Below are 26288 nucleotides of genomic sequence, written 5' to 3'. Positions count from 1 at the left end.
TTGCAAGATTGTTTTTACTGTTCTGAGTTTTAGAATCAGCTTGTCAATTTCTTCAAGAAAGGTAACTAGTGTTTTGGCAGGGATTGTGTTGACTCTGTAGACCAGTTTAGGAAGTAATACCATCTTAACAATATGGCCCTCCAAGAACACAAGATTTCTTTCCATTTATTTAGATTTCTTAACATTTCTTTAATGGTATTGTGTAGTTTTTAGTGTATAAGTCTTGTACCTTTTTGTTTAATTTATTCCTAAGTGTTTTGTTCTTTTTGATGCTGTTATAAGTGGAATTGTTTTCTTGATTTAATTTTCAGATTGTTGCTAGTGTATAGAAATACAATTTGTATTTTTATATTGATCTTATATCCTTCAGCCTTGCTGAACTCATTTATTAGCTCTACTTGGGATTTATTCTGTTGTTTGTGGATTCCTTAGGGTTTCCTATGTATGAGATTATGTCATTTGCAAGTAGAGATAGTTTTACTTCTCTCTTTTATTTCTTGCCTAATTGTCCTGGCTAAAATATCCAGTATCATGTTGAAGGGAAGTGGCAAGAGCTGACATCCTTGTCTTGTTCCTGTACTTATAGTGGGAACTTTCAGGCTTTCACAATTAAATGTGATATTAGCTGTGCATTTTCATAGATGCCCTTTCAGGTTGAGGAAATTCTCTTCAATTCCTAGTTTGTTGTGTTTTTTACTATGAAAGAGGTTAGATTTTTGTCAAATGCCTTTTCCGCATCTATTGAGATGAACATGTGTGGGGGTTTGGGTGTTATTGTTAATATGATATACTTATTACATTGGTTGATTTTAATATGTTGAACCAACCTTCCATTCCCGCTTACCTTTTCTCTCCATAATTTCTCACTTAGTATTCCCTGACTTGATGATACCACTCCAGGCCATCCAGATGCCCAAGCCAAAAACCCAAGAGTCATCTTAGACTGTTCCCTTTCTGTTACTCTGTACATCAAATCTGTTAATTCTGTTTTTTGTTTTTTTTGGTTTTTTTGGTTTTTTTTGTTAATTCTGTTTTAATGCCCTCCTAACTTTTCCCTCTTTCAGTTCGTCTTCCACCCTGATGCTCGGAGTGATTTTTTTTTTTCTCCCAAAGGAGAATTTGATCATCTAAATATACTTGTGGAATAATTTATCAAGGAGAAATTTATATTCATTGCTTGCCTTCTACTGATGTACATAAACCATCACCAACTGTTTGGTCTTTGTCTTGTTTTTAAAGACTTACAGACTACTTTCTGTGAATTATGGGTGACCTTTCTGTTTTTTTTAAATGGGATTTGTAATTTAATATTAATGTTCTAATAGGAGGGCTACTCAGTGCTATTTTTGGACACTAACATTTGGTCCAACTTTATACAATAAAAGAGTAAATGGGAGAGAGGGCTTAAAACAGATGAGATGAATACCAGATGAGAAGTTGGCATGTGGTAGGGTTGCTACTGATTCATTGCTGTGGTTCAGTTGACTACTTGTGAGAATTCTTTTTTGAAAAGTTTACACACACTATATCATATTACAAGATTATGAAGTCTATCATAATTGTTTATTACATATACCATTGAAGTAGTAACTCTTAAGATGGATTTTTATGGAAGTTATTTTAAGGCCAAATTATTTTAAGTAAATAAGTAACTAAAGTCTAATTTTCACATTGATATAGCAGCTCTGTAAGCAGTTTTAAATCTGTTTATTATTTTGCAGCCTTGCATTGCATCCTGAACGAGTATTGGTGGCAACAGGACAAGTTGGGAAAGAGCCTTATATCTGTGTTTGGGATTCATACACTGTGCAGACCATATCAGTTCTAAAGGATGTTCATACACATGGTATAGCTTGCTTAGCATTTGACTTAGATGGACAGGTATGTGATAATTTTTTTCTTTTTGTAAACTGTGTTTTTAAAGTGTGTACTATAAGAAATTATTATAAATCTGTAAATATTAAATTGGAAAGCATTTGACAAAAAGCATTTATTCAAGGTGGAGGTGGGTAGAGGGGGTGGGTGGTAGATATATATAAGAAAAATAAGAATAATAATGAGTTTTTATTTCATTGTATCAAGAACTTTTCAGTTGAATTAATTACTACTATTAGAGCCAAAGTGATTCTGACTCGGTGGAACATTACCTGGTTGTTCTTGAAAATTTTACATGTAACTCTTTTCCAGGTATTATATGTTAATAGGAAAGATGGAAGATATCTTAGGAAAATTCACTTTCTCTAAGTAGAGCTGTAAACATTTTAATTTTTAGTTATTTTAAAGGTTTCTATTAAAATTATTATTATTTTTTTGCGGTATGCGGGCCTCTCACTGTTGTGGCCTCTCCCGTTGTGGAGCACAGGCTCCGAACGCGCAGGCTCAGCAGCCATGGCTCACGGGCCTAGCCGCTCCGCGGCATGTGGGATCTTCCCAGACTGGGGCACGAACCCATGTCCCCTGCATTGGCAGGCGGACTCGCAACCACTGCGCCACCAGGGGAGCCCAAAATTATATTTTTAATTGAAAATAATGATGCAGTTTTTATAATATGAGCTATTTTATATAAAATCAAAGTTCATAACAAAAGGTGTAATCTTTGTTCCACTTACTAATCAATTCGCAAATTATTATTTACTTCTAGTCATCGATTTTAAAAAAATTAAGCCAACAGCTCTTTTGTGGTGCTTTCATGGAACTTGTTGTACCTAAAACATATTTAAGAAGTGATAAGAAATTGAGTTTTGCAGGTTTAGTTAATTTATAGTCTTTAAAAGTTTTATGGTGAAATTAGACTTTAAAAATTATTTTAACTTTTAGAAGAGTTTTAGTTGTCGGCTTTTTAATTCTTAAAATTAATTTTGTAGATCTATATTTTACAGAAACAGATTACGTTTTGTTCTAGTCACTTGAAAATGACAGCCAGTAGATGTTTTATTTTCAACTCTGAGAAATAGCTTCTTTGAGTAGCATAGATTAATATACCTTCTGTTTAGAGTCCGGTAAGAGATCTATAAAGATGTAACTCGAACCTCTCATTTGGGGAAAAAATGTGTTTCTAGGTTTAGAAGCACTATGTAGCAGTGATTGGCAATTCCAGAACCTTAATTCATTTCCCATTTTTCTGTTATTTTTCAAGTCCCTTAATGTCCTCATATCAAAATTTCATTTTCCTTTTTAAAAGGAAGAGAATAATACTCTTTGCTTACTTCACAGGAAATTATATTTTATGAAACAAACCAACAAAGTTGTTTTTTAGAATTATTTACCAAAGGTATTATGATATCCACAATGGTTTAACTATAAATGTCTGTATACTTTAAATATAGATGTTTTCTTCTTAATTTTAAAATTGCCGTTTCTAAATGCAGTGTATTGCATGGCTGAGGAAATTCTTTTACATACAAGGAGAAATCATGCCCATAGCTTTTACTAGTTGAAGCTTTTTAATTTTGCTTACTTTAAGCAACATATAAGAAAAGTCTTGGGTACATGCATTTTATTTTCACAGATCTTCATAAGAATGTGCTACTTTAAAATGTAAGCTTATAAAAAACATAATAGCTAAAAGTTATTGAGCACATACTAAGTGCCAGACATTGTGCTAAGCCTACATTATCTCATTTAATCCTCACAACAGCCCTATGAAATAGATATTATTATTATCTCTATTTTACAGATAAAGAAACTGAGACTTAGAGAGGTTAAATAACTTGCCCCAGGTTACACAGCTAGTAAATGGAGCCAGAGCGGGAACCCAGGTCAGTCACACTCCAAAGCTCATGTTTTTAACCGCAATGCTCTACTGCTTCCCAAACATGGAACTTAGGAGGTGGTTGTTTTTATTTCAGAAGGAATTCATCCATCTTAAGTACAGTTAAAACTTGTAAGGAACTGCTGCCAATTGAAGATTAAGTTAAGAGTATTCCTGAAATTATGTTAATGAGAAGATGCTTTAGTTAAGAAATATATTTGGGAACATATCTATTTATTCACTAATATCTGTAAACTATGAAATACCAATTAGGAAATACTGTATAATTTTTGCATTTTCTACTAGATTTGAAACTGTAAATGATCAGTTAAGGTTTATCCAATGAATGAGTCTCCCTGTTGGTAGTATGCTGAATTTTCTTTCCCCAGAGGGTTTCTTCTAAATGGATTGACTATCCATGCTAATACTGGAAGTCTACCTCATTGAGAATAATTAGGGCATGAAAAGGCTATATAAATCCACATCAGACAGAGATTAAAATTTCATAGTAAATGGTAGAGAGAGGGTAGGAGGAGGAGAATTTGATACTTTATCTTGAAAACACAATGATAATTTAAAAAAATACATTGCCATATTTAACAAAATCTAAGTTATAGTTAAAACTCAACTAATTTATAGAATGAACTAAGAATAAAATGTTAATTTTTTAGCCTAACTTTGTCGATTATATGCTGGTACATGATTATGAAGAGTCGTATTTGCAGAAATATTAAAGGAGTTCACTGATTTTTCCAAGGACCTTTTAGTAGTCTCTTGATATCTAGACATATCTCAAGTGCCTATTGTATTAGTTTTGAGTTTTCATCTCTTCCATTGCTCTGCCAGATCCTAATTTCTGATGGCTTTCTTTATGAATTGACCAATATTTACTACATTAAGTCCTGGATATTTTGCAAAATTTGGTACTTTTACTTTGTAACATTTGTAACAACTAGTCCTCACTTAATAAATACTGAGATCACAAGGACCCCTCACCCCCATATTAGAATCTTTTATGTTTGTCTATTATTTGAATATGTTTCACACTTGCAGGAACTCATGGAATTCGTCTAGTTGTGCCTATTAAGATACTTTTCTCATTTGAGTATTTAGTGTGCTAGAACTTTTTAATAAATACAGTTGACCTTTGAACAACGCAGGGGTTAATCTGCATATAACTTATAGTCGGCCCTCCATATTCACGGTTCCTCCACGTCTGTGGATTCAACCAACTGTGAACCTGTAGTACTGTAGTATTTACTGTTGGAAAATATCTGTGTGTAAGGGGACCCAGGAAGTTCAAATCTATGTTGTTCAAGGTCAGCTATACTTCCGGTTTAATTAATGGACACAACCAAGATTTTGTTTGGGAATAGGATCAGGGAGGAATTTGGGAAGCTGGATAGAGCCTTCTTTATCTGGTTTTCTTTCTCCCTATCTGACTGTTAGTTCTTAGTTATCTTGAAAGGAGCTGTTCCTTCTGTCTGCTTCTTAAATGTCAGTGTTCCTAGGAGTCTGTAGCCTTCCTTCCCCCAGCCCCCCTCACTTCACTTATTCTCTTTAGGTGATTACTAGATCCATGACTTTAACTCCTGTGTCAGTTAACAGTGGCCTCAGCTTCTCTCCTCACCTCCATATACTCTCCTTGAATGTCGTATAGATATACCATTTATTACATGTTTAAAACTGAATTCTCTCTTTATTCTAACTCATTAAAAAACAAAGCTCATTCTTTCTCCTGTTTCTGGCCTACCTCTCCAGTCTTGTCTCCTGCCACTTCCCCGTTGGCAACTCCCCCGCGCAGCCACACCAAAGTACTAGCTCTTTCCTGAAAGCACCATGAGCGATCTTGGTATCCTTTGGCCTTAAGTGAATTTTCTCTTATTTTTCTACCTGACTGCCTCTATCTTCTAAGATATGGTTCCAGCATTGCTTTCACTGGAAAACTTTCTTTATGCTCTTCCTCACCTGTGAGAAAGGATGATGAAGTAAAAAATGATAGAAAGCTAAGAGAGGGGGTAGTATTTGCTTGGTTATTTTTATCTTTTCCTCTCTGCTGTTACTTAACCTGTTGTTAGGGAGGTTGATTTTGGCCATGATATGTTTATCAGGGCTACAGAGGAAGTGCTCCCAGGTCTATTTTGTTACTGCCTGTGCAGAGCCAGATGCTCTGGGGCTCTATTGAGCTACATGGAGTTTTAAAGCTTTTGACCAGTTGTGGTTCACTTTGTGTGTGATGAACTTAGCCAGAGAGAAGAGGCATTGATAGAAAGGGCAGTGCCTCTCTGACTGTTCCTCACTTTATACTTGTCTTGTGAATTTTAATCTCTACATAGTATACTGTAGCGAGAGGTAGATATCTTTGTTTTAGCTAGATATTTGCTGATTACTCTCTAGTTCCCAAATATTAAAGACTCTTAGGAGGAGCAAATCATCTCCTCTAGTTCATTTGGACTTTCTGCAAGTGTGACTTCATGGAGAGCCAGATACAAAATATATTCTGTATCTTTTTATGTAAGCCATTCATTCTACCCATTTGGGGACTTAGATAGTAATTTTACTATGTGGAAACTTTCTAGCTAGGTACTAAATGACATTTCTCATTCAGACGGGTGGAGGGCATGGGTTCTTAAAGTTAATTATGGTTATGGGAACAATAATAATGATGATGATAACAAACATTTATATAACATTAAGGTTATGCCAAGCACTCTTCTAATTCCTTTATATATGTTAACCCTATGAGGTTTTTTTTCATTATCCCTATTTAGGAGGTGAGGAACCTAAGGTACAGAGAGGCTAAATAACTGCCCAAAGTCATCCAGTTAGTGAGAGATGGAGCTGGTATTTAAACCTAGGCAGTCTGGTACCAGAATCTGTGCTGTAAACCAGAGATTGGCAAAACTTTCTACAACATGTCAGATAGTAAATATTTTAAGCTTTTGAGCCATGCAGTCTCAGCTACTCCAGTAGCTGGAGTCACAGCTAATCCAGTTCTGCATTGTAGTGTGAAAGCAGTCATAGACACCTTATAAAGGAATAGGTGTGGCTGTGTTCCAGTAGAACTTTATTTACAAAAAGCAGGGTACAGGCCTGAGGGTTATAATTTGCCTACCCCTGCTTCTAAACCAGTGCTTTTCAAAGTACGTGTTGTGGGTGGGTCCTTGTGATTTCTTCTTTAACTCTGCCGTTACTTAGAATTGTACTGATAGTTGCCAGATATTTGGAGGATTTTCTGCATAACTTTCTGTTATTCTGATTTCATTCTGTCTTTGTCAGAGAACATACTCTGTATTTTAATTTTTAAAAATTTGTTTAGGCTTATTTTGTAATTCACAATTTTGTGATCTTCATGAGGTTTCCTGTGCACTTTGAAAAAATACGGGAAAATACGTATTCTGCTATTTCGTTTTTCTCCTTCTGTTTGTTGTGCTATTGTTGTCATTCATTTTACTTCTTTCATTTTCATTCATTTTACATGCTTTGTAAACTCCATTATAACTGTTGTGATTTTTCCTTAAACAGTTAGTTTTCAAAGAAAATTAAAAGTAAGAAAAGTCTTATTTACATATTTACCATTTGGGTACTCTTCATTGATATGTGTAAATTAAGTCTCTCTTTGGTATCATTTTCCTTCTGCCTGAAGAAACTTCTGGTATCATATCTTATAGTGCTGATTTGTTGATGAATTTTCTCATCTTTTGTTTATTTGAAAAAGACTTAATTTTGACCCAGTTTTCAAAAGATATTTTTGGTAAGTATATAATTCTGTGTTGACTTTTTTCCCCCTCAGCACTTTAGAGAGGTTATTCTTTGTCATCTGATATGCATAGCTTCAGATGAGAAGCCCAGGATTATTTTTAAATCTTTGTCCTTACACACCAAAATTCTCTCTCTTATTTGGCCACTTTTAAGGTTTTTCTCTTTAGCACTGGTTTCAACAGTTTGATGCCCATGTGTGTGGATGTGTTTTTTCTGTGTGTGTGATTCATCCTGCTTGAAGTTTATCGAGCATCTTAGATTTGTGGGTTTATGTTTTTTATCAAATTGAGAAAGTTTTGGCCATTATTTCTTCAGTTTTGTTTTTCTTTTCTTCCATCTTTCTTCTCCTTTTGGAATCACAATTACCTGTACGTTAGACCACTTGAAATTTTTCTAAAGGTAACTGAGGCTCTGTTACTTTGTTCCCTTTTTCCTTCTGTGCTTTATTTTTGATAGTTTCTGTTGCTGTGTCTTCAAGTTCATTTATTTTTTCTTCATTGTCTAAGCTGCTGGTAATCCTTTGGAGTGAATTTTCATTTCAGATAATTTTTAACATTTATATTTAAAGTTCAACATGTTTTTCTTTTATAGCTTCCATTTCTCTTTTTATTCTTTATGTGTTTGTTTTAAAATAATTCTGGAGCATCTTGAACATTTCCATCTTAACAGCCAATATCTTCTAATTTTAATCATTTCTGTGATTCTTGGGTCTGTTTCTATTAACTGATTTTTCTCCTGGTTATTGGTCACATTTTCCTCTTTTTTAACATGTTCAGTAATTTTTTTTATTGGATGCTGGACATTGTGTATATTACATTCTGAATGCTGGATTTTGTTGTATCCCTTTAAAGCATGTTGGACATTGTTTTTGTAGGTAGTTAAGTTCCTTGTTGATCAGTTTGGTCCTTTTGAAAAGCTTGCTTTCAAGCTTTTTTCGGTCAAGGCTAGAGTAGCTTTTCCTCTAGGACCACTGGTTTACTTCACTACTATGGTGTGACCCTCCTGGAATCTCTACTGAATACACAGTGAATTCGAGGATATACCTCCATTCTTGCTATTGGGGATTTGAGTGATCCTGACCCTTTATGATCTCTGGGAATTGTTTGGCTTTAGCTCCCCAGTAATTGTTCTTTTTTTCAGAATTTGTTCTTTGCATGGCCTCATGGATTTCACCTTATACATGCAAACACTGGTGTTCTCAAGGGGACCCATAAACAGATTTTCTAGAGTTCTTTTTCTGCTCTGCAAATTCTAGCCATCTTGGCCTCTCTGAACTCCAGGCTCTGTCTTCTCAAATCAGCAAGTCTTCTGGGCTCTGTTTGGCTTCCACCTTTCTGTGCTATAGTCTGGAAAATGCCACCTAAATGAAGGCTGGGGCAATTGCAGAACTTACCTTGTTTGCTTCCCCCTCATTCAGGGTTTACAGTGCTTCACTTCCTGTTAAGAATGTCCAAAAATATTTGTTTTATATATTTTGTACAGTTTTCTAGTTGTTTATGGCAGGGGGGCAAGTTCAGACCCTAATACTCCTTCATGACCAAAGGCCATCTTTCATGTTTCCTAACCTCTCTCATACTTCTCATCTCACTGTCCCCTCTTTTCAGCTCAGGCTCTTCATCTCCCTCTAATCTCCTATATAACTCTTCCACTGAGGTATTTTTTTCTTTTCTCCACTGAATTTTTAATTTCATTTATTTTTCATTTCTAGAAATTGTTTGCTTCCTTAAATTTGCTGGGATACTTTTTATGGTCTCCCATTCTTGTCTCATATGAAGATATTTTGAAGCCTTAATTTTATTTCTCTACTAATATTAAGCTTATTTTATATTATCTGATAATTTCAATGTCTGATACTTTTCAAGACTGATTGTTCTGTTTCTGGTGACTTGCTGATTCTCACTCATGGTCCCTTATTTCCTCTGGTTATTGGGTGTGGGGGTTGTTTGTTTTAAGTTTATTTTTTATTGACTTGCTACTTGTAGGAATTCTTCGAGGGATGGATTGATTTATCAGTCCTCCATATAGGATTTATATTTGCCTGTGCCACATAGTTGAAAATGCTTGAAAACTCTGCAACCCTTAGGACCACTCTGAATGAAATTTTTCATTTGAAGGATTCATGATTCTTGTGGACATAGGCCCTACAACCATGTGAAGGTTGTTTGTGGCTACATATTTTCAGGAGGGTTTTTTTCCCCTTCATGCATCACTGCCCCTTTCTTTGAAAAGGGATGGTTTCTTGTTCTCCCTTACTCTGAGGAGTTACTGCTTTAGTCAAATGTCTGCAATTCAAATCCCTACCTTGGGCAGGCCCTAAACTTTATCTCCTATTCCTCTTTAGCCTGAAGAACAAAAATCAGGCTTACCAGGAGTTAGCTGATACCTTTAGAGTAAAGTGGGTATAGGAGCTCTCTTACTTCCAGGATTCCCATAGGAAATCACTTTGTTTTTGTTCTCAGATTTCTTAATTCCTTGACAGCTCAACAGTGCATTTAAAAAGATGTTTTTTCATTTTATCTAGCATTTTTAGTTTTTGGCAGGAGAGATGCTTAGGGTGTTCTGTCAATCCTACTGTTAGAAATGGAAGTCTTTCTTCTGTTTCTCATATGAAGAACTACACATATATGCAAATATTAACAAGATGAAATACATCCAGCCTTTCTCTATGAGGTCTATAAAATATAAGTGTGTAAGTTTTGATGTTTATAATACCCATGAGTAGAATTTGTTTGCCATTTATAATTTGGTTCCTTTTTTATTTGTTTACTTTTTTATTCCCCCTGCTCCCTGGTCTTCTTGGACATAATTCAGCGCTTGGTTTCAGTTGGACTTGATTCAAAGAATGCAGTTTGCGTTTGGGATTGGAAAAGAGGAAAAATGTTATCTATGGCTCCAGGTCACACAGATAGAGTAAGTATTCTCCTTTGGAGTTTCTCATGGGTACTGCGTGGGAAAAAGCCGGAGAAGAGTCAGGAGATTTTATGTTTCTGTGTTTTGTTATTGCCAATTGCTCATGTGTAATTTAAAATTTTAAATGCAATTATAAATACTCATAAAATTTTAGAATGCGTATATGTATTGTGGTACTCAAAAACATGACTTGATATGTATAGTTTTAGCATAAAACCTTTAACCCAGTGTTTGCTTTGGCAAAAATGATGAGTTTTAAGTTATTCAAACCTAAATTTAAAAATTGAATGGTTCATGCCTAGGCTCTATTTATTATTCAGTTTGATTTATCACTGATTTATTACATATGCATCATAGTTAAGGTGAATACTGTTGCACGTATGAATTTGAAATTATGTTAGAGACCTAACATTTTTCACTTTGGAAACTTGTTAAAAATAAATTCCTTATTCCAAGTTGTATGAAATTAATATAATGAATATTTTGTCTTAAACTCTTTAAAATGTCTGATTTTTTGGTGTATCCGCTGTATTCTGCTATCTGGTAGTCTTTACCATGTTTCTTTGACACCTGTCTGCATAATCACCTAACCTGAACCAACACAGGAGCTACAGTCGTTGATTCTATTTGGGGAAAATCTATGAATCTGTAAAAATTGTATAAAAAATTTTAATGTATTTGCATTTTGGAAAATAAACTTGGTTTTCAGCAGATTCTCAGAGGGGCCTGTTATACGCAAACACAATTTAGATAATTATTAAAGTGTTAGGTACATTTTATTAGACAGTTGTGTATTCTGACTTACTTAGATCAAAGCATTTCACACTTTAGTACTTTGGACTTAGTAAGTAGACTGATTACTATGAAAAATGGTACTGTCATTGGAATTTTTGAAAAGTATTTTTGTGGTTAGTATTTTAAAGGTGCATCAGTATGTTTTTCATTTAATCTGTATATTAAATGTATGGTGAGTTGTTAAATGTTAATTTATAAGATGTATTCTTTCTTCATTATCACTAAAGACTATCACTTGGTAAATTTTTAGAGGTAGTAAGCATATTAGGTGATTATGCAGGCAGATATCAAAGAAACATGGTAAAGACTACCAGATAGCAGAATTGTTTTTTATCTGTTATGAGATTATTTTTCAAATATTAATTTTTCTTTCATTTATTATTAAGTATATATTTAATGCATATTTTATTTCAGCTGGGTTTTTTCTTGTTTGATTTTGTAACAAAAATTGTTTGTGCGTATTTATAATTTATGGAACCTTAGAAAAAAGTGAAGCCTGGGGATCTCCAAAATGTAAGTTAGTTTTGTTTGACCCATAAACAATTTTAAAAAACTGAAAACTAGAAACAGAATTTTTACTGTGAAATAAATGTTTGGATCTTTTATGTAAGTAATTCTGTGTGATAGAAAGCTACAAAAATGTTCTCTATTTCTGGCTGTATAAGTGTTGTGTATGTTCTATTAATTATCTTCCTCTTTAGAAATTATGCACTTACCTGCCTCATTCCCTGTTTCTGTTGAATCATTCTTGTTATTTACAGACCAAATTTTTTTAAAAATTAGAAAGAGATGTTAATTTTCACTCCACTAGTAGTTTCATATGGTTCATAGAAACTAAGAAATAGTTTTTATTCCTTATCATTTACATACTTTATTTCTCATAGGATCTTGAAGTGTAGGGTTCTGATTATTATTTATTGAGGAATATTGTTTTATGATATGTAGGGTTTGGGGCTATTTGGGCTTTTGGACAGGCTTCTTAAATGATTCTGGAAATAAGTATTTTAACCATGAATCTGATTTGTTTACAGATATTTGATATTTCTTGGGATGTGTACCAGCCAAATAAACTGGTCAGCTGTGGTGTAAAACATATCAAGGTACTAGAAGGGTCTTGCTTTATAATAGTCATGATTACTTATTCTCTGCCACTAAGCACACATCACACTACAATTTAGGATATATATACACACACACATACACACACACACATACACACACATATTTGTGTGTGTGTATATATACGTGCGTGGGTATATATATATATATAGAGAGAGAGAGAGAGAGAGACAGTGAGAGAGAGAGAGAAACAGAGGTGGATGAAAAAGAGATTATTAGTATGTTGCTCTCTGATATTTTCAAAGCTGAGCAATTCCTTTACTTGTAAAGCTTAAAAATAAGAAAGATACACATTTGGAATGATTTGTTCATTTTTGGAAGAAGATAGGGAAGTCAAACATAAATCTTCATGATGAGGGTTTTTGTTCTTTTATGTGGATTCAGGTAAAGTTAATGTTTGCAGAAAGAAAGAAATGAATATGGGGCAGGGCAGGAGTATACACATTAGATAGTTCTGCATAAAGAAGTTAGGCCCAGAGAATAAGTTCAACTTTATAATAAGTAAATTGCCACTTAAAGTAATATGATTTATTAATATTATGTACTTAAAAGATCTTACCTGATCTTCAAGATCTTATTCTAAGACCTAAAGATCTAAGTTTAAAATCTGAAGCCTTAAAGAACTAAAAATGATCACTTATCCATTCAAATAGCTAATGAATGCTTTAATCAATGTATGATTTTTAAATTTAAAAATCTCCGTGATTTCTGTGCATAAGTATAGCTGGTTCTCTTCCTTTCAGTAAGTCCCAATTTCAGTCTATTTTTTTCTTCTAAATTAGTGATTCTCAATTTTGGCTGCATATTAAAATCACCTGGGGGAAATTAATGACACAATATACCTGAACCCCCACTGAAATAAATTGAGACAGAATCTCTGGAGAGTGAAGCCCAGGTATCCAAATGATTTTGATGCTCAGCAGGAGTTAAGAACCATTGTTCTAGAATCCACATCAGTGCTGTCCCATAGAGTAACCGCTAGTTAGATGTGACTCTTGAGCGTTTGAAATGTGACTGCCAGTGTGACTGAAGAAATGAATATTAGCTTCATTTTCATTGCTAACCCTTCCCAACTTTTTAATCTGTCTAAAAGATTATGTAGTTTTTTTTCCAGAAACCTAAGGGAAACACAGCATATTTTTAAAATAGTTTAGTTCAACCCCCCCTTATTCTTACAGTAAGGATTGAAACTGATTTATCTGCTATAACATAGCTAATGACAACACTAAGATGAGGATGTGAACATTGAACGCGCTATTGTATCATAAGGGAGTTTCTTAGGTAATTTCTAGTCTGCTGCTCTAATATAGCATCAAAGTACTGGAAATGTTTTTGGTTATATTATGAGCATTCTTTGGTAATTCGATTATACTATGTACTTTTTAGTTCTGGAGTTTATGTGGAAATGCTCTGACCCCAAAACGAGGGGTCTTTGGTAAGACTGGTGACCTTCAGACAATATTGTGCCTGGCCTGTGCAAGGGATGAATTAACATATTCTGGTGCACTCAATGGGGATATATATGTTTGGAAAGGAATTAATCTTATACGAACAATTCAAGGAGCTCATACTGTAAGTATATTTAAATATTTTAAATACTTTTAGGTATTAATTACTTACCTTCTTGTCTTAGAACAAAAGGTTCCATAAAATAGCAGACTTTCTGTTCAATTCAGTAACTTGAAAACTACTATTACAATTGAATTAATTTGTCTATTTGTTTTCAAGATTTCAATGAAGAAACATTATGCAATTAAATTAGTATAATTATTATTTTGTTCAAAGCATTGCTTTAGTATGGTGTCTTTTTCATTGTTGAAAAAAAGTTTGTTAAATTTAACCTAAAAGTATCCTAGATTAACCACATTAGAATAAAACTAGTGCTTTTGTAGCCAATTTACCAGTGGGAAATTTGGGGATAGCTCTAGGATAAAATTAACTTTTTAATTTTTATATCATTGATTCATTAAGTGAGTGGCAAAGGAATTTAATTTTTGTACTTCATGAGATTTTCATATAAATAAGTTATCAGGAAAAAAAAAAAAGCTGTTGTTAAAGCCTTTTAGTGTTTAGTCCCTTTTAGGGACTTCCCGGGCTGTCCTGGGTTCGATCCCTGGTCGGGGAACTAAGATCCCGCATGCCATGCGGTATGGACAAAAAAAGTTTTAAAAACAAACAAACAAAAACCTTTTAGTGTTTTTTGATTTGGGCTTTTTTAGCAGTTGAGTCCCTCACATAGTGAGGGGAGCTAGAGAGCACAGAGCTGCCATATTGGTAGCAGGACAATTTCAAGTAGAAAAGTGATTACATATATTAATATGAATCACTATTCAATATATATTACATATTAAGTATATTAAAGAACCACTTAGAGCAGGACTTGCTTTAAGCAAAATGCCTAAAGACCAGAAATAGCAGATTCTAACAAAGGTTGTGGCAATTCACATTTTCACCATCAATATATAAAAATACCAGTTTCTTCCTCATACTCATCAGCAGAGGTTGTGTCCACTCTTGTAAATTTTTGCTTGTCTTCTCGGTGAAAAATAATAACTATTTGTTTTAGTTTGCTTTCCTGTCTATTTGTGAAATTTCATGTATTTATTGACTAGAGTTGACCCTTGAATAACATGGGTTTGAACTACAAGGGTCCACTTGTATGCAAATTATTTTCAATAGCAAATACTGTAGTACTACACAATTTGTGGTTGGTTGAATCCATGGATACCGCAGAACTTGCAGATATGGAGAACCTTGGATGTGGAGGTCCAATTCTAAGTTTTACTAGAATTTTCGACTACACAGCGGTCAGCACCCCTAACACCTGCATTGTTCAAGGGTCAGCTGTACTTGAATTTCCTTTTCTATTAATTGGCTTTTCTTATCCTGTACCTTTTTTTGTTACTGTTGTTGTTGGATTTTCTTTCCTTTATTCATATTCAATATTATTCATATTAGGGATATTAACCTTTTGACAGTGATACACAATGCAAATATTTCCCCAGTTTGTTTTTTTCCGATATCTTTTCTCATATGAAAAATTGAAATTTTTCCTTTATGCCTTGGTGGGTAACCTGCCACGCTTAAAAAAAGTTCTCTCACAGCCCAAAGTTACATAAGTGTTCTGACTCTTCTAATATATTTGTTTCATGTTTTACGTTTAGAATTTGGTCTGCATGTTTTTGTTTTTGTGTAATTCATTTCTATATGTGGTATAAGGTTTAACTGAATTTTCTTTTATGTTATGCCCATATCATTAAATACCACCTTGGTCACATATTGAGTTCCTATATATGCATAAATTTGTTTCTAGATTATCCTTTGTGTTTTCTGATGTATTTGATTATTCCTATGCCATATCAAAAAAATTTTAAGTGGATTTCTACCATCATATATAGTGTATTTTCTTAAAAAGTATATATTGTTAAATTATTTTATTCCCTCTTCTAGGCGGGAATTTTTAGCATGAATGCTTGTGAAGAAGGCTTTGCTACTGGTGGCAGAGATGGCTGTATTCGTCTTTGGGATTTAACTTTTAAACCAATAACTGTGATTGATCTCAGGGAGACAGACCAGGGGTACAAAGGTAATAACAAAACAAATATCTCATTACTAGGCAAATTCTAAATATACCAAGGGTTGTCGGTTTCTTTCAGTAAACTTAAAAGTATGTTTTGTAAAATAAATGAGACTTATATTTGCTCCTTCATACTGTATACATTTTAATTAAAATCCTTCTGCTGAAGAGGAGAAATTTTGCCTGAAGACCATCTATGTTTAGTGTTATGACAGAGGTTTTTTTCATGTCTAATGCCTGTTATAATGGGACCTACAGAGAGATGTGATAGGTACTTACTTTGGTAACCTTAAATTTTGAAAATATTTTACTATTAGAACGCTAAATGTAACTGTTTAGCAAATAAACTGTTGAAAATAGTGTGTTGAGAGCTAGGGGAACTTTTGTTTAGGATTATTTAAATTCATGTATATGTGTTTTTCCTTCATCCAAATTTGTCAGCAATTAGGAGATAATTTTTTCTTTGGGAGGGTTTTTAAAAATTGATGTAATAAAACAGAATCTTTCACTATAAAAGTAAACGTATTATACACTAGTGTGGTATTATAAGAGAGGACTGGAAGTATTAGATGTGTGACCTTGAGCTGCATACCTCATCTGTAAAATGAGAATAAGAGTAGCTATTTCAGAGAATTAAATGAGCTAATATATGTAAAATATTTAGAAGTGTCTGGCACATAACGATCATCCAGTGTTAACTGTTATACTGTTTTCATTAGTTTTGCTGAGCATTATTGTACTTTAAAGTTTACAAAATAATTTGGCACTTTTTCTTATTTGATTCTTACATTGTAAGTTACACAGGAGCTTAATGTTGACCATACTATATAGATGAGAAAACTGAGGAAAACACTAGCTTTCCTGAGGTTACAAAAGGGATTGTATATAGAAAAAGTAGAAGTCTCTCTTCTTAATGATTTTATGAGCACATTGAAGAAATGAAATATAAACACGAGAAAAGTCAGATTATTATAAGAGAAAAATAATACAGTTCTTGAATTCTGAATAATTACTCTGTGGATGATGCACACTGTTGTTGTAAGCCTTTGGCTGAGGAAGTAATCAGACTTATGACTGATGTTGTCCAGTAAGGAAGAAGAGTGTATTCCCTGAAGGATGGGTAGAAATTAAGTATATAAAAATAGAAATAGTCCACATAGAAAACAGTACAGATAAATGAAGAAAATGTGTGGATCCAAGACTTTCAGATTTCTTTTATCTTATATCTAAGGTATAAAAAATAACAGTGGTTTAGGCAGATTGGCATTCTGTTATTACAGTACTGATCTTAAATACAATTCAATTTGACTAGGTTTGTCTGTAAGGAGTGTTTGTTGGCGAGGTGACCACATTCTAGTTGGAACACAGGACAGCGAAATTTTTGAAATTGTGGTGCATGAAAGAAACAAACCTTTCCTAATTATGCAAGGGCATTGTGAAGGTGAACTTTGGGCACTTGCCGTCCATCCTACTAAACCTTTGGCCGTGACTGGAAGTGATGATCGTTCAGTCAGGTAAGCAATTCATAAAGTAATTGCATAGGCTGGAATTTGAATTTGTCCTTAGGGAAACATAAGAAAAACTTAAAAAAAAAAAACCCTTAGTTTAAAATTTTATCTGCTTATGGTGTAACAAATGAACATAATAGGTGCTTAAAATTAATAGAATTAACAACTATTTATAATATTTGGGTTTTTCTCTTAAAAACCTAAGTTGGAGTTTGTTCCATATCAAAATGTACAGGATTACCTTTTTAACAGCTATATAATATTCCACTGTGTATTGTAATTTATTCAATTAATCTATCATTGATGGGAGTTTAGGTTCTTCCAGTATTGTGCTTCTAAATACACTGCTTGCAGCAAATGTCTTTATACCTTTGCCATTTTTTACATGTGTAAATATGAATATTTCTATGGTAAATTCTTCACAGTGTTCAAAAGACATATGCGTTTAAAATTTTGGTAGATAATGCCTTACACAGAGGCAATAACAATTTACATACCTGACAGCAATGTGTGACAGTGCCTGTTTTCCCACACCCTTGCCAGCACTAATTATTACCCCAAAAGGTGAAAAATGATATCTTGTTATGTTTTGAAAACATGCTTTTCTCTCATACTGAGGGGTCTTGAGTATGTTTTCATACGTTTGGAGGACAGTTGTATTTCCTTTTCTTTGACCTGTCTGTTCAAGCTCTTTGCGTATTTTCCATTAGTACATTGGTCTTTTTCTAATTATTTTAATATAGGATCTAATACCTGTCTACATATGAAAGCAGCAATTAGCCTTTTGTCTATGAGTGGTTTTTAAAGTGTGATTCCTGGACCAGCAGCATCAGCATTACAGGGGAACTTGTAAGAAATGCAAATTATCATGCATTATACAGGACCTTGTATCAGAAATCCACCAATTTGGGGTTTTCCAGGTAGCTGTGATATACACTAAAGTTTGGGAACTACTGGTCAGTGATGTGAGTTGAGGTATTTTTTCCACTTTGATGTCTTTGTTACTTGCTTTTTTACTATGTTTAGGTTTTTTGCTATGAAGAAGTTTTTGTTGTTGTTTTGTTTTATGCAGCTGAATTTATCAGCATTTTCTTTTATGACTTCTGAGTTTTCTAGCATAGAGAAATCCTCCCTAAAGTTAAAAAGTTTTCCAATATATTTTTCTAGTACATTAGTGGGTTTATTTTTTATGTTTAACTCCTAATCTGTGTAAAGTTTACTTTAGTATAAGAAGTGAGGTGGGGATGCAACCTAATTCATTCTAGATAACTACTGATATTTTAAATGGTATGTTAATCAATCATGCCATTTACTCTCTCTGTGTTACTTAGTTTTATGTAGGTGGGAGATGCCATAGCTCTGGGTTCACATAGAAACTCTCTGTGGGGCTACACTTCACCCACATGGTTTGCTAGGATCTATTGTTTAGTTTCTTGCATTTTAGGAGGACTGCTGTCATTAGCTGCCGCATAACTATGAAAAAAGGACAACTGGTGCTTTAAAAAGTAACTGTGTTACCTGTAAACTGGGTTCACCTCTTGGTGGGTGTCAAACCAAAAGACACAATCAAGCCAAAGATTGGGAGAAGGATTTATATTACTTGAAGCAAGTAAGGAGAACACCAGGGACCTTTCCCAAACCAGTGTCTCCCCGAATAGCAAAATTGGGGAAGTTTTAAGATAAGGGCATATATTCATGAAGGGGCTTGGGCAGAAGAGAATTCAGCATAGAATTAGGGCAAAAGTCAACAGAGTCCAAGCTTTAGTTGATTGAAATCACAAGGGTCAGAAAAGGTCAAAATCATCATCCATTAGGTTCCAGTTGATCTGGTAGTTGAGCACTTCTGGCTAATCTTTACCACTGAAACAGAACTGGGAGATTTTACAATTGATTTATTATCTTTGCTATTGATAACAGTCATTTGATTCTGCATTCTTTTGTTTCCTTAAGGTCATTAATTACTGAGACCTGTACAAGGACAAGCAGTGTGGCCAGGCTTAGATCACAAAATGACCTAGGCCAAAAATGACCTGTCAAGAAGGCCGTGCCTGGTTCTCTTTCTCTGGAGACTCACTATTCTATCTGCTTACAGTTGCTCAGACTTCTGTTTCTATTACTGGTGGGCAAGTTATTCAGAAAGAACTCTTCCTTTGAAAACAACTAAAAATGCTGGTTAAAATGTAAATCACCTTTAAACTGTTCTTTGAACAGTTTAAAGGAACTATCAGACAAGTTGCGAAAAAAAAAAAAAAGGGAATTTAGGAGCAGTTGTGGGCCAAAGCCACTTTTGCACTGAGGGCATTTTTCTTCCCTTGATTAAACTTGGGCTCTTTATGGCTTTCAACTGGGACATAAGGGCAGAAGTCAAGACCAGGGCTTGCCCAAGGGGAGTAGTCCAAAACACCATGCTAGAACTATAGATTAGGCTATGAAAAAATATCCCTTGCAGATTTATGTGGGGATGGAGATCTTACTTCTTGTTTCAAGTTTTGATAGCACAGGAAGTATATAAAGCAGCTTGATGTTATTATTCAAACAACATTAATAGTTCCAATAACTTTACCACAGTGTTGTTTAAAAAACAAAATTCAGCTGAGTAAATTTGAAGACCTAAATAAATGGCTTTATTAAATGATTCATGAATTGGGCAGCATCCCATCTAGAAAGTAGAGAAGTGCTCTGAGGAGCTGTACAAAATGGAAGGTTTTTGAAGGCAGAAAAAGAGTGGGACAAGAAAGTCAAAAACGAAAGGATTATTTCAGGCAAGGTCACCTTCCTTTGAGGGAGGTGGGGGTTGGGGGTGGGGGTGGTGGGGGTGATCAATCTATCATGCAGATTACCTCATTACTGTTGATCAGGAAATTCCAGACTGATTGGTTTAAAATTCCACTCCTAGGAGAAGCTGAAACTGCAGTTAGGTTAGTTATTAAGTTTTGGTTTGTTGATGTGAGGCTTAGCACAAGTGACTACATTTTGGGCCTGTTGTTTCTTTTCTTTTCTCCCTCCCTCCCTTCCTCCTCTTCCTTCCTTCCAACGGTTTCAAATAAGTTCTGCTTTTGCCTTATAATTTTAGGTTGAATTTATTAAGAAACAGTATCAAATGTGCAGCAAAAGATAATTTCTAAAGCCATTCAGTGTTTAATAATGGTAGTTGAGGGAGTTCCCTGGCAATCCAGTGGTTAAGACTATGTGCTCCTGATGCAGGGGGCACAGGTTTGATCCCTGGTCAGGGAAGTAAGATCCCACATGCCATGCAGCACAGCCAAAATAATAATAATAATAATAATAATAATAATAATGGTAGTTGAGGGCAATTTTGATTTAGAAAAATTTCAGTCTTGGCTCTGAGATCAGAATATCATAATAAAACTTTACCATTGCTAAGCCATTAACCTGCTGTGTGGGCAAGTCAGGATTTTTAGCTACTGTTCCTGATAAAAACTCAGAAACAGTAATGGTTAAATCCACTGGAGAAAATGAAGTTCACCATTAACACTATTGGTTCTAAAACACATGATTCAAGTGTGTGTGTGTGTGTGCACGCAAAATACTTGCAAAAGAATAATACAGTGAATACTCATAGGCTTTAAACAACTTACATTTTTAAGTAAATTTGTAAATTTGTCCAAGCCATTTTTCCCCATACATATTTTTATACCCCAGTGTGGTGTAAAAATACATTGTATTGGATTACTGCTTTCTCACTAATGTCTTTGAAAATATTCTAGCCTGTAGTTGTTTCATGCAAACTATTCGTAGAAGCTAATTCTTTGTCACTTCAAACTTGCCATTGACTCGTCAAATAAACAACTGAGTTGTATTAGTAACATCTGTTGACTTACCAAGACTCAAAGAAAACCACTCAAAAGTATTTGCCTTGTTTTAAATTAACTGTTGGTGTTATTCCCAACACACTCAACTCTTTAAGCAACTGTTCTTGCCAAAAGGCTAATTGTCTTAAACAAGTTTTTTTTTGGACACATTTCTTCAGCTACTGCAATCTAAAATGGTTATTTAGTCCATTACCAATAGACAGCTTTCTTTGCTTGTCTAACAAATGAGCCACTCAGAAACTTACTTTTGTAAGTAAAACCTCATTCTGCTATAATTTTAAATTTCTGATTTTTCTGACCATTGCTCTCCTGTGAGTAGAAAATATTGTGATGAGTACTTAGTCTGGTAATGTTAATGTATCTTTGTATTCTGTCATTGCATAATAAACATAATGCATTACCATCTAATTCAATAGCGGTGTAATCCACACTCCACTGTGCCTTAAAAACACAACATTCGAAGTTCACTTTTCTCTTTTTTTTCTCTTGTTTTGACATGATGGGTTTCTGCTGGAAATAAAAAATAATAAAATGCCATGATGTGACAATACACATAGGACTCAGAATTCTATCAGGTTATAATTGTGTCACTGCAATTTGTAGTGCACCAAAGTAGTGCAAGGTGATCTGTGTCACATACCATCTACTGTCTGTTTTGCAAGCGCTCAGGTCCACCTCTGTAGTATGAAAGCAGCCATAGACAATATGAAAACAAACCAGTGTGGCTGTGTTCCCGTAAAAATTGATCTATGGACACTGAAATTTGAATTTCATATAATTTTCTCATGTCTCAAAATGTCATTCTTTGAAAAATTTTTTCAACCGTTTAAAAATGTAAAAGCAAGGAGGGGGATCAAGATGGCAGAGTAGGAAGACATGGAGCTCACCTTCCCCCACAAACACGTCAAAAATACATCTACATGTGGAGTAATTCTCATGGAAAACTAACTGGAAACTGACAGAAGAACTCCCATACAACCAAAGCTGCAAGAAATATTTTCCTATAACTGGGTAGGATGGAAAAAAAAGATATCAGGTGAGGACCTGCACCCCTGGGAAGGATCTGAAAGGAGAAGGTCTGCATGGAAGGAGCCTTGCCCTGGAGAGCAAGCAGGTTGAGCTACAATCTGGGCATCCCAGTCCTAAGATCCTGCGCAGAGGAGACAAGCCCCCTTACCTTCTGGGAGAACCACTGGGACAGACAGAAGGGCTTGAGCAGCCTAGACTCTACTTGCAAGGAGCGTGCACATGCTGACTTGCCAATAGTCAGGGTGGAGAGAGCCCTGCACTGGTGTCTGCCACCTCACCATACTCCCCAGTCTGAATGGGGCAAACACCCTGGCCCCGCTTGCTCCATACCACAGCCTGGCATGAGATCTGGGCCAACCAGGCTCTGGGAAAAGACGCAGAGACAGACTGTGGGCCTGGGGTGGCAGTGACCCTTGTCAGCCCACACAGGAGCATGCAGCAGTTGGTCTCCCAGTGAGAGTGCCCTGTTCCCACTCACTGCACACTGCAGATTAGCGTTAGATCTGGGGCAGACAAGTCCTGGGAGAAGACTGCCACAGAGGCAGCCCCTGTCTCTGGCAGCAGTGCAGCCTCAATTCCTGAAGCCACAGTACCCTGACCCCCAGCCTACTCCACACTACAGCCTTGTGCTAGATCTGGGACGAACACAACAGAGGAAGGGATGCAACCTCGGCCTGCTTCTAAGTGGAGCCGCAGATGCCTACACAGGCGGCATGTAGGTCCTCTGTGAGTGCACAGGCCTCATTTGCTTCAGCACTCACTTCCTTTGGGGCAGGGCACACACTCAGGGGCAACAGAGCCTGGTCAAGCCTGACCCTCAGGGCTTCTACTCCAACAACTGAGGAGCAGACCCTGTCCCTGACAGGGTGGCAATAGCCATGGAGCAGAGAGGGAGTCCTGCCTTATGCCCTGAACAGGCTTTAGATCCTCCAGCGCGAACTGCCACCCCCCTCCCCCCCACCCCCACCCTCTCTCGATCAAGATGATAATGGCCAGCATACCCTGAGGAAAGATGTGGCTGGCATTCACACCAAAACCATCCCTTGCACCAAAGGCATTGGACACACATAGTCTGCACAGGGACACTCCCACATAAAAACATCCCTATAAGATTGTAGTCAATAACAGTCTCTCCTAAATTCATAGAGACAGAGAAAGTTAAGTAAAATGAAAAGGCAGACGAACAACTCCCAACTGAAAGAACAAGAGCAATTCCCTGAAAGAACAAATAATGAAAGAGAGCTCACCAGTCTACCAGACCCCAAGTTCAAAAAGGTGGTAATAAAAATGCTAACTGAATTAAGAAGGATTATTGATAGGAAAGCAGATCACTGTAACAGGGAACTAGAAACTGTAAAGATAAACCAGTCAAAAATAGACAATTCAAAAAAAAAAAAAGAAAAATAAAGGACAACTCAATTGCTGAGGTAAAAACCAGTCTAGAAGCAACAAATAGCCAACTAAATGACACAGAAGAATGAATAAGTGATCTGGAAGATAAATTAATGGACACCACCCAATCAGAACAGCAGAGGGAAAGACAAATGAAAAAAAAAAAGCAATATATGAGGCCTATGGGATAATATAAAATGTGCCAAACTATGCATAATAGAAGTTCCAGAAGGAGAAATGGGAGAGAAGGGGATCGAAAATGTATTTAAAGAAATTATAGCTGAAAACTTCCCAAACCTAAAGAAGGAAACATACACAGGTACAGGAAGCACAGAGGGTCCCAAACAGACCCACATGTAGACATATCATAATTAAAATGGTAAAAGTTAAAGAGAGGGTTCTAAATACAGCAAGAGAAAAACAAAGAGTCCATTACAAGGGAACTTCCATAAAGATAACGCTGATTTCTCTGCAGAAACTTTGCAGGCCAGAATGGAATAACATGACATATTCAAAGTCCTGAGGGAAAAACCTGCAACCTAGGATACTCTACCCAGCAAGATTATCATTTAGAATAGAAGGAGGGATAAAGAATTTCTCAGACAAGCAAAAATTAGAAGATTTCAGCAATACTACACCTATCCTGAAAGAAATATTGAAGGAGCTTCTCTAAATAGAAAAGAAGCAAGAATCTATAGGAAAGGGAAAAATCACAATAGGAAAGGCAATATATAGTAAGGATTGAAGGTCACTTAAATGAGCAAGATGTAGATGAAAAAACAGTAAAAAAAAATTGTATAAGTGGTTATGATTATAATAAACAGTAAAAAGCATGAAAATGTAAAATAGAACATCAAAATTATGAAATGTGGGGGAGGGGAATATAAAATGTAGATCTTGTATAATGTGTTTGAACTTGAATGACTGTCAGTTTAAAGCAAGTAGATATAGTTATTATGAGTCAACACACTAGAACTCTGTGGTAACCACAAATCAAAAACATGTAATAGGGGGACTTTGCTGGCAGTCCAGTGGTTAAGACTTAACCTTCCAGTGCAGGGGGCCCGGTTTCAATCCCTGGTCAGGGAACTAGATCCCACATGCATGCCACAACTGAGAGTTCACATGCCACAACTAAGGAGCTGTTGAGCCACAGCTAAGGAGCCCATGTGCCACAACTAAGGAGCCGGCAAGCCGCAACTAAGGAGCCCACCTGCTGCAACTAAGTAGCCCACGTGCTGCAACTAAGGACCAGGCAGGCTGCAACTAAGGAGTCTGCCTGCTGAAACTAAGAACCGGTGCAACCAAATAAATAAATAAATAAATAGAAAAAGAAGGGCATTGTATAGTGATAAAGGAATCAGTACAAGAGGAGAATATTATACTCATTAACATACATGCTCCCAATATAGGAGCACCTACATATATAAAACAAATACAGACATAAAGGGAGAAATTGACAATAACACAATAATAGTAGGAGACTTTAACACTCCACTGACATCAATGGACAGATCATCCAGACAGAAAACTAATAAGGCAACAGAGGTCCTAAATGACGTAGTAGATTAGTTGGACTTAATTAATATCTACAGGACACTACATCCAAAAAAGAGTACACTTTCTTTCCAGTTGTGCATGGAATGTTCTTTAGGATGGACCACACATTAGGTCAGAAAACAAGCCTCAGTAAATTTAAGAGAATACAAATTATTTCAAGCATTTTTTCTGACCACAACAGTATGAAACTAGAAATCAACCACAGAATGAAAAACAGGAAAAGAACAACCACTTGGATACTAAACAACATGCTACTAAAAATCCAATGCGTCAATAATGAAATCAAAGAAGAAATCATAAAATACGTAGAGACAAACAAAAATGAAAACACAACTTTACAGAATCTATGGATGCAGCAAAAACAGTTCTAGGAGGGAAGTTCATAGTGATACAGGCCTTATTCAAGAAACAGGAAAAATCTCAAACAACCTAACCTACCAACTAAAAGAATTGGAAAAAGAACAAACAAAACCCAAAGTCAGCAGAAGGAAGGAAATAATAAAGATCAGAGAGGAAATAAATAGAGATCAAAAAACCAATAGATCAGTAAAACCAAGAGCTGGTATTTTGAAAAGATGAACAAAATTGACAAACCTCCAGGCAGACTCACCAAGAAGAAAAGAGGATCCAACTAAACAAAATAAGAAATGAAAGAGGAGAAATAGCAACTGATACCACAGAAATACTAAAAAATCATAAGAGCATACTATGAACAGTTACATGCCAACAAATTGGACAACCTAGAAGAAATGGACAAGTTTCTAGAAGCATAACTGCTATAACTGAATCAAGAAGAAACACATAATTTGAACATACCAGTCACTAGAAGTGAGATAGAATCTGTAGTAAAAACAAAAACAAAAAACCAGCCTCCCTGCAAACCAAAGTCTAGGACCAGATGGCTTCACTGGGGAATTCTACCAAACATACAAGGAATTTATACCTGTCCTTTTCAAACTATTCCAAAAAACTGAAGAGAAGGGAACATTCCCAAATTAATTCTGTGGGGCAACCATCACCCAGATACCAAAACCAGACAGAGACACTACAGA

The 26288-nt window shown here is 35.4% G+C and overlaps 1 protein-coding gene across 3 annotated transcripts in view; it reads left to right on the top strand.

The window, feature by feature from the left end:
- Positions 1 to 26288, top strand: part of EML5 (EMAP like 5) — a 160189-nt gene that overhangs the window by 30088 nt on the left and 103813 nt on the right. For 2 of the 3 annotated variants that reach the window (XR_003795831.1, XM_029237319.1), the window contains exons 2-7: positions 1722 to 1881; positions 10325 to 10423; positions 12250 to 12318; positions 13724 to 13909; positions 15788 to 15923; positions 17227 to 17428. Coding sequence is in view for 2 of the 3 variants with exons in the window: in XM_029237319.1 (XP_029093152.1) it covers positions 1722 to 1881; positions 10325 to 10423; positions 12250 to 12318; positions 13724 to 13909; positions 15788 to 15923; positions 17227 to 17428 (852 nt within the window). In the remaining variant the exon portion in view is untranslated. Of the gene's footprint in view, positions 1 to 1721; positions 1882 to 3723; positions 3759 to 10324; positions 10424 to 12249; positions 12319 to 13723; positions 13910 to 15787; positions 15924 to 17226; positions 17429 to 26288 lie in introns of those variants that run through there. The other variant, XM_029237320.1, reaches the window with a different exon arrangement.

The sequence above is a fragment of the Monodon monoceros genome, unplaced genomic scaffold (assembly GCF_005190385.1).
Source record: "Monodon monoceros isolate NGI ecotype Baffin Bay Population unplaced genomic scaffold, NGI_Narwhal_1 Super_Scaffold_21, whole genome shotgun sequence".
Taxonomy (NCBI): Eukaryota; Metazoa; Chordata; class Mammalia; order Artiodactyla; family Monodontidae; genus Monodon; species Monodon monoceros.
This window is presented reverse-complemented; position numbering and strand designations above follow the sequence as displayed.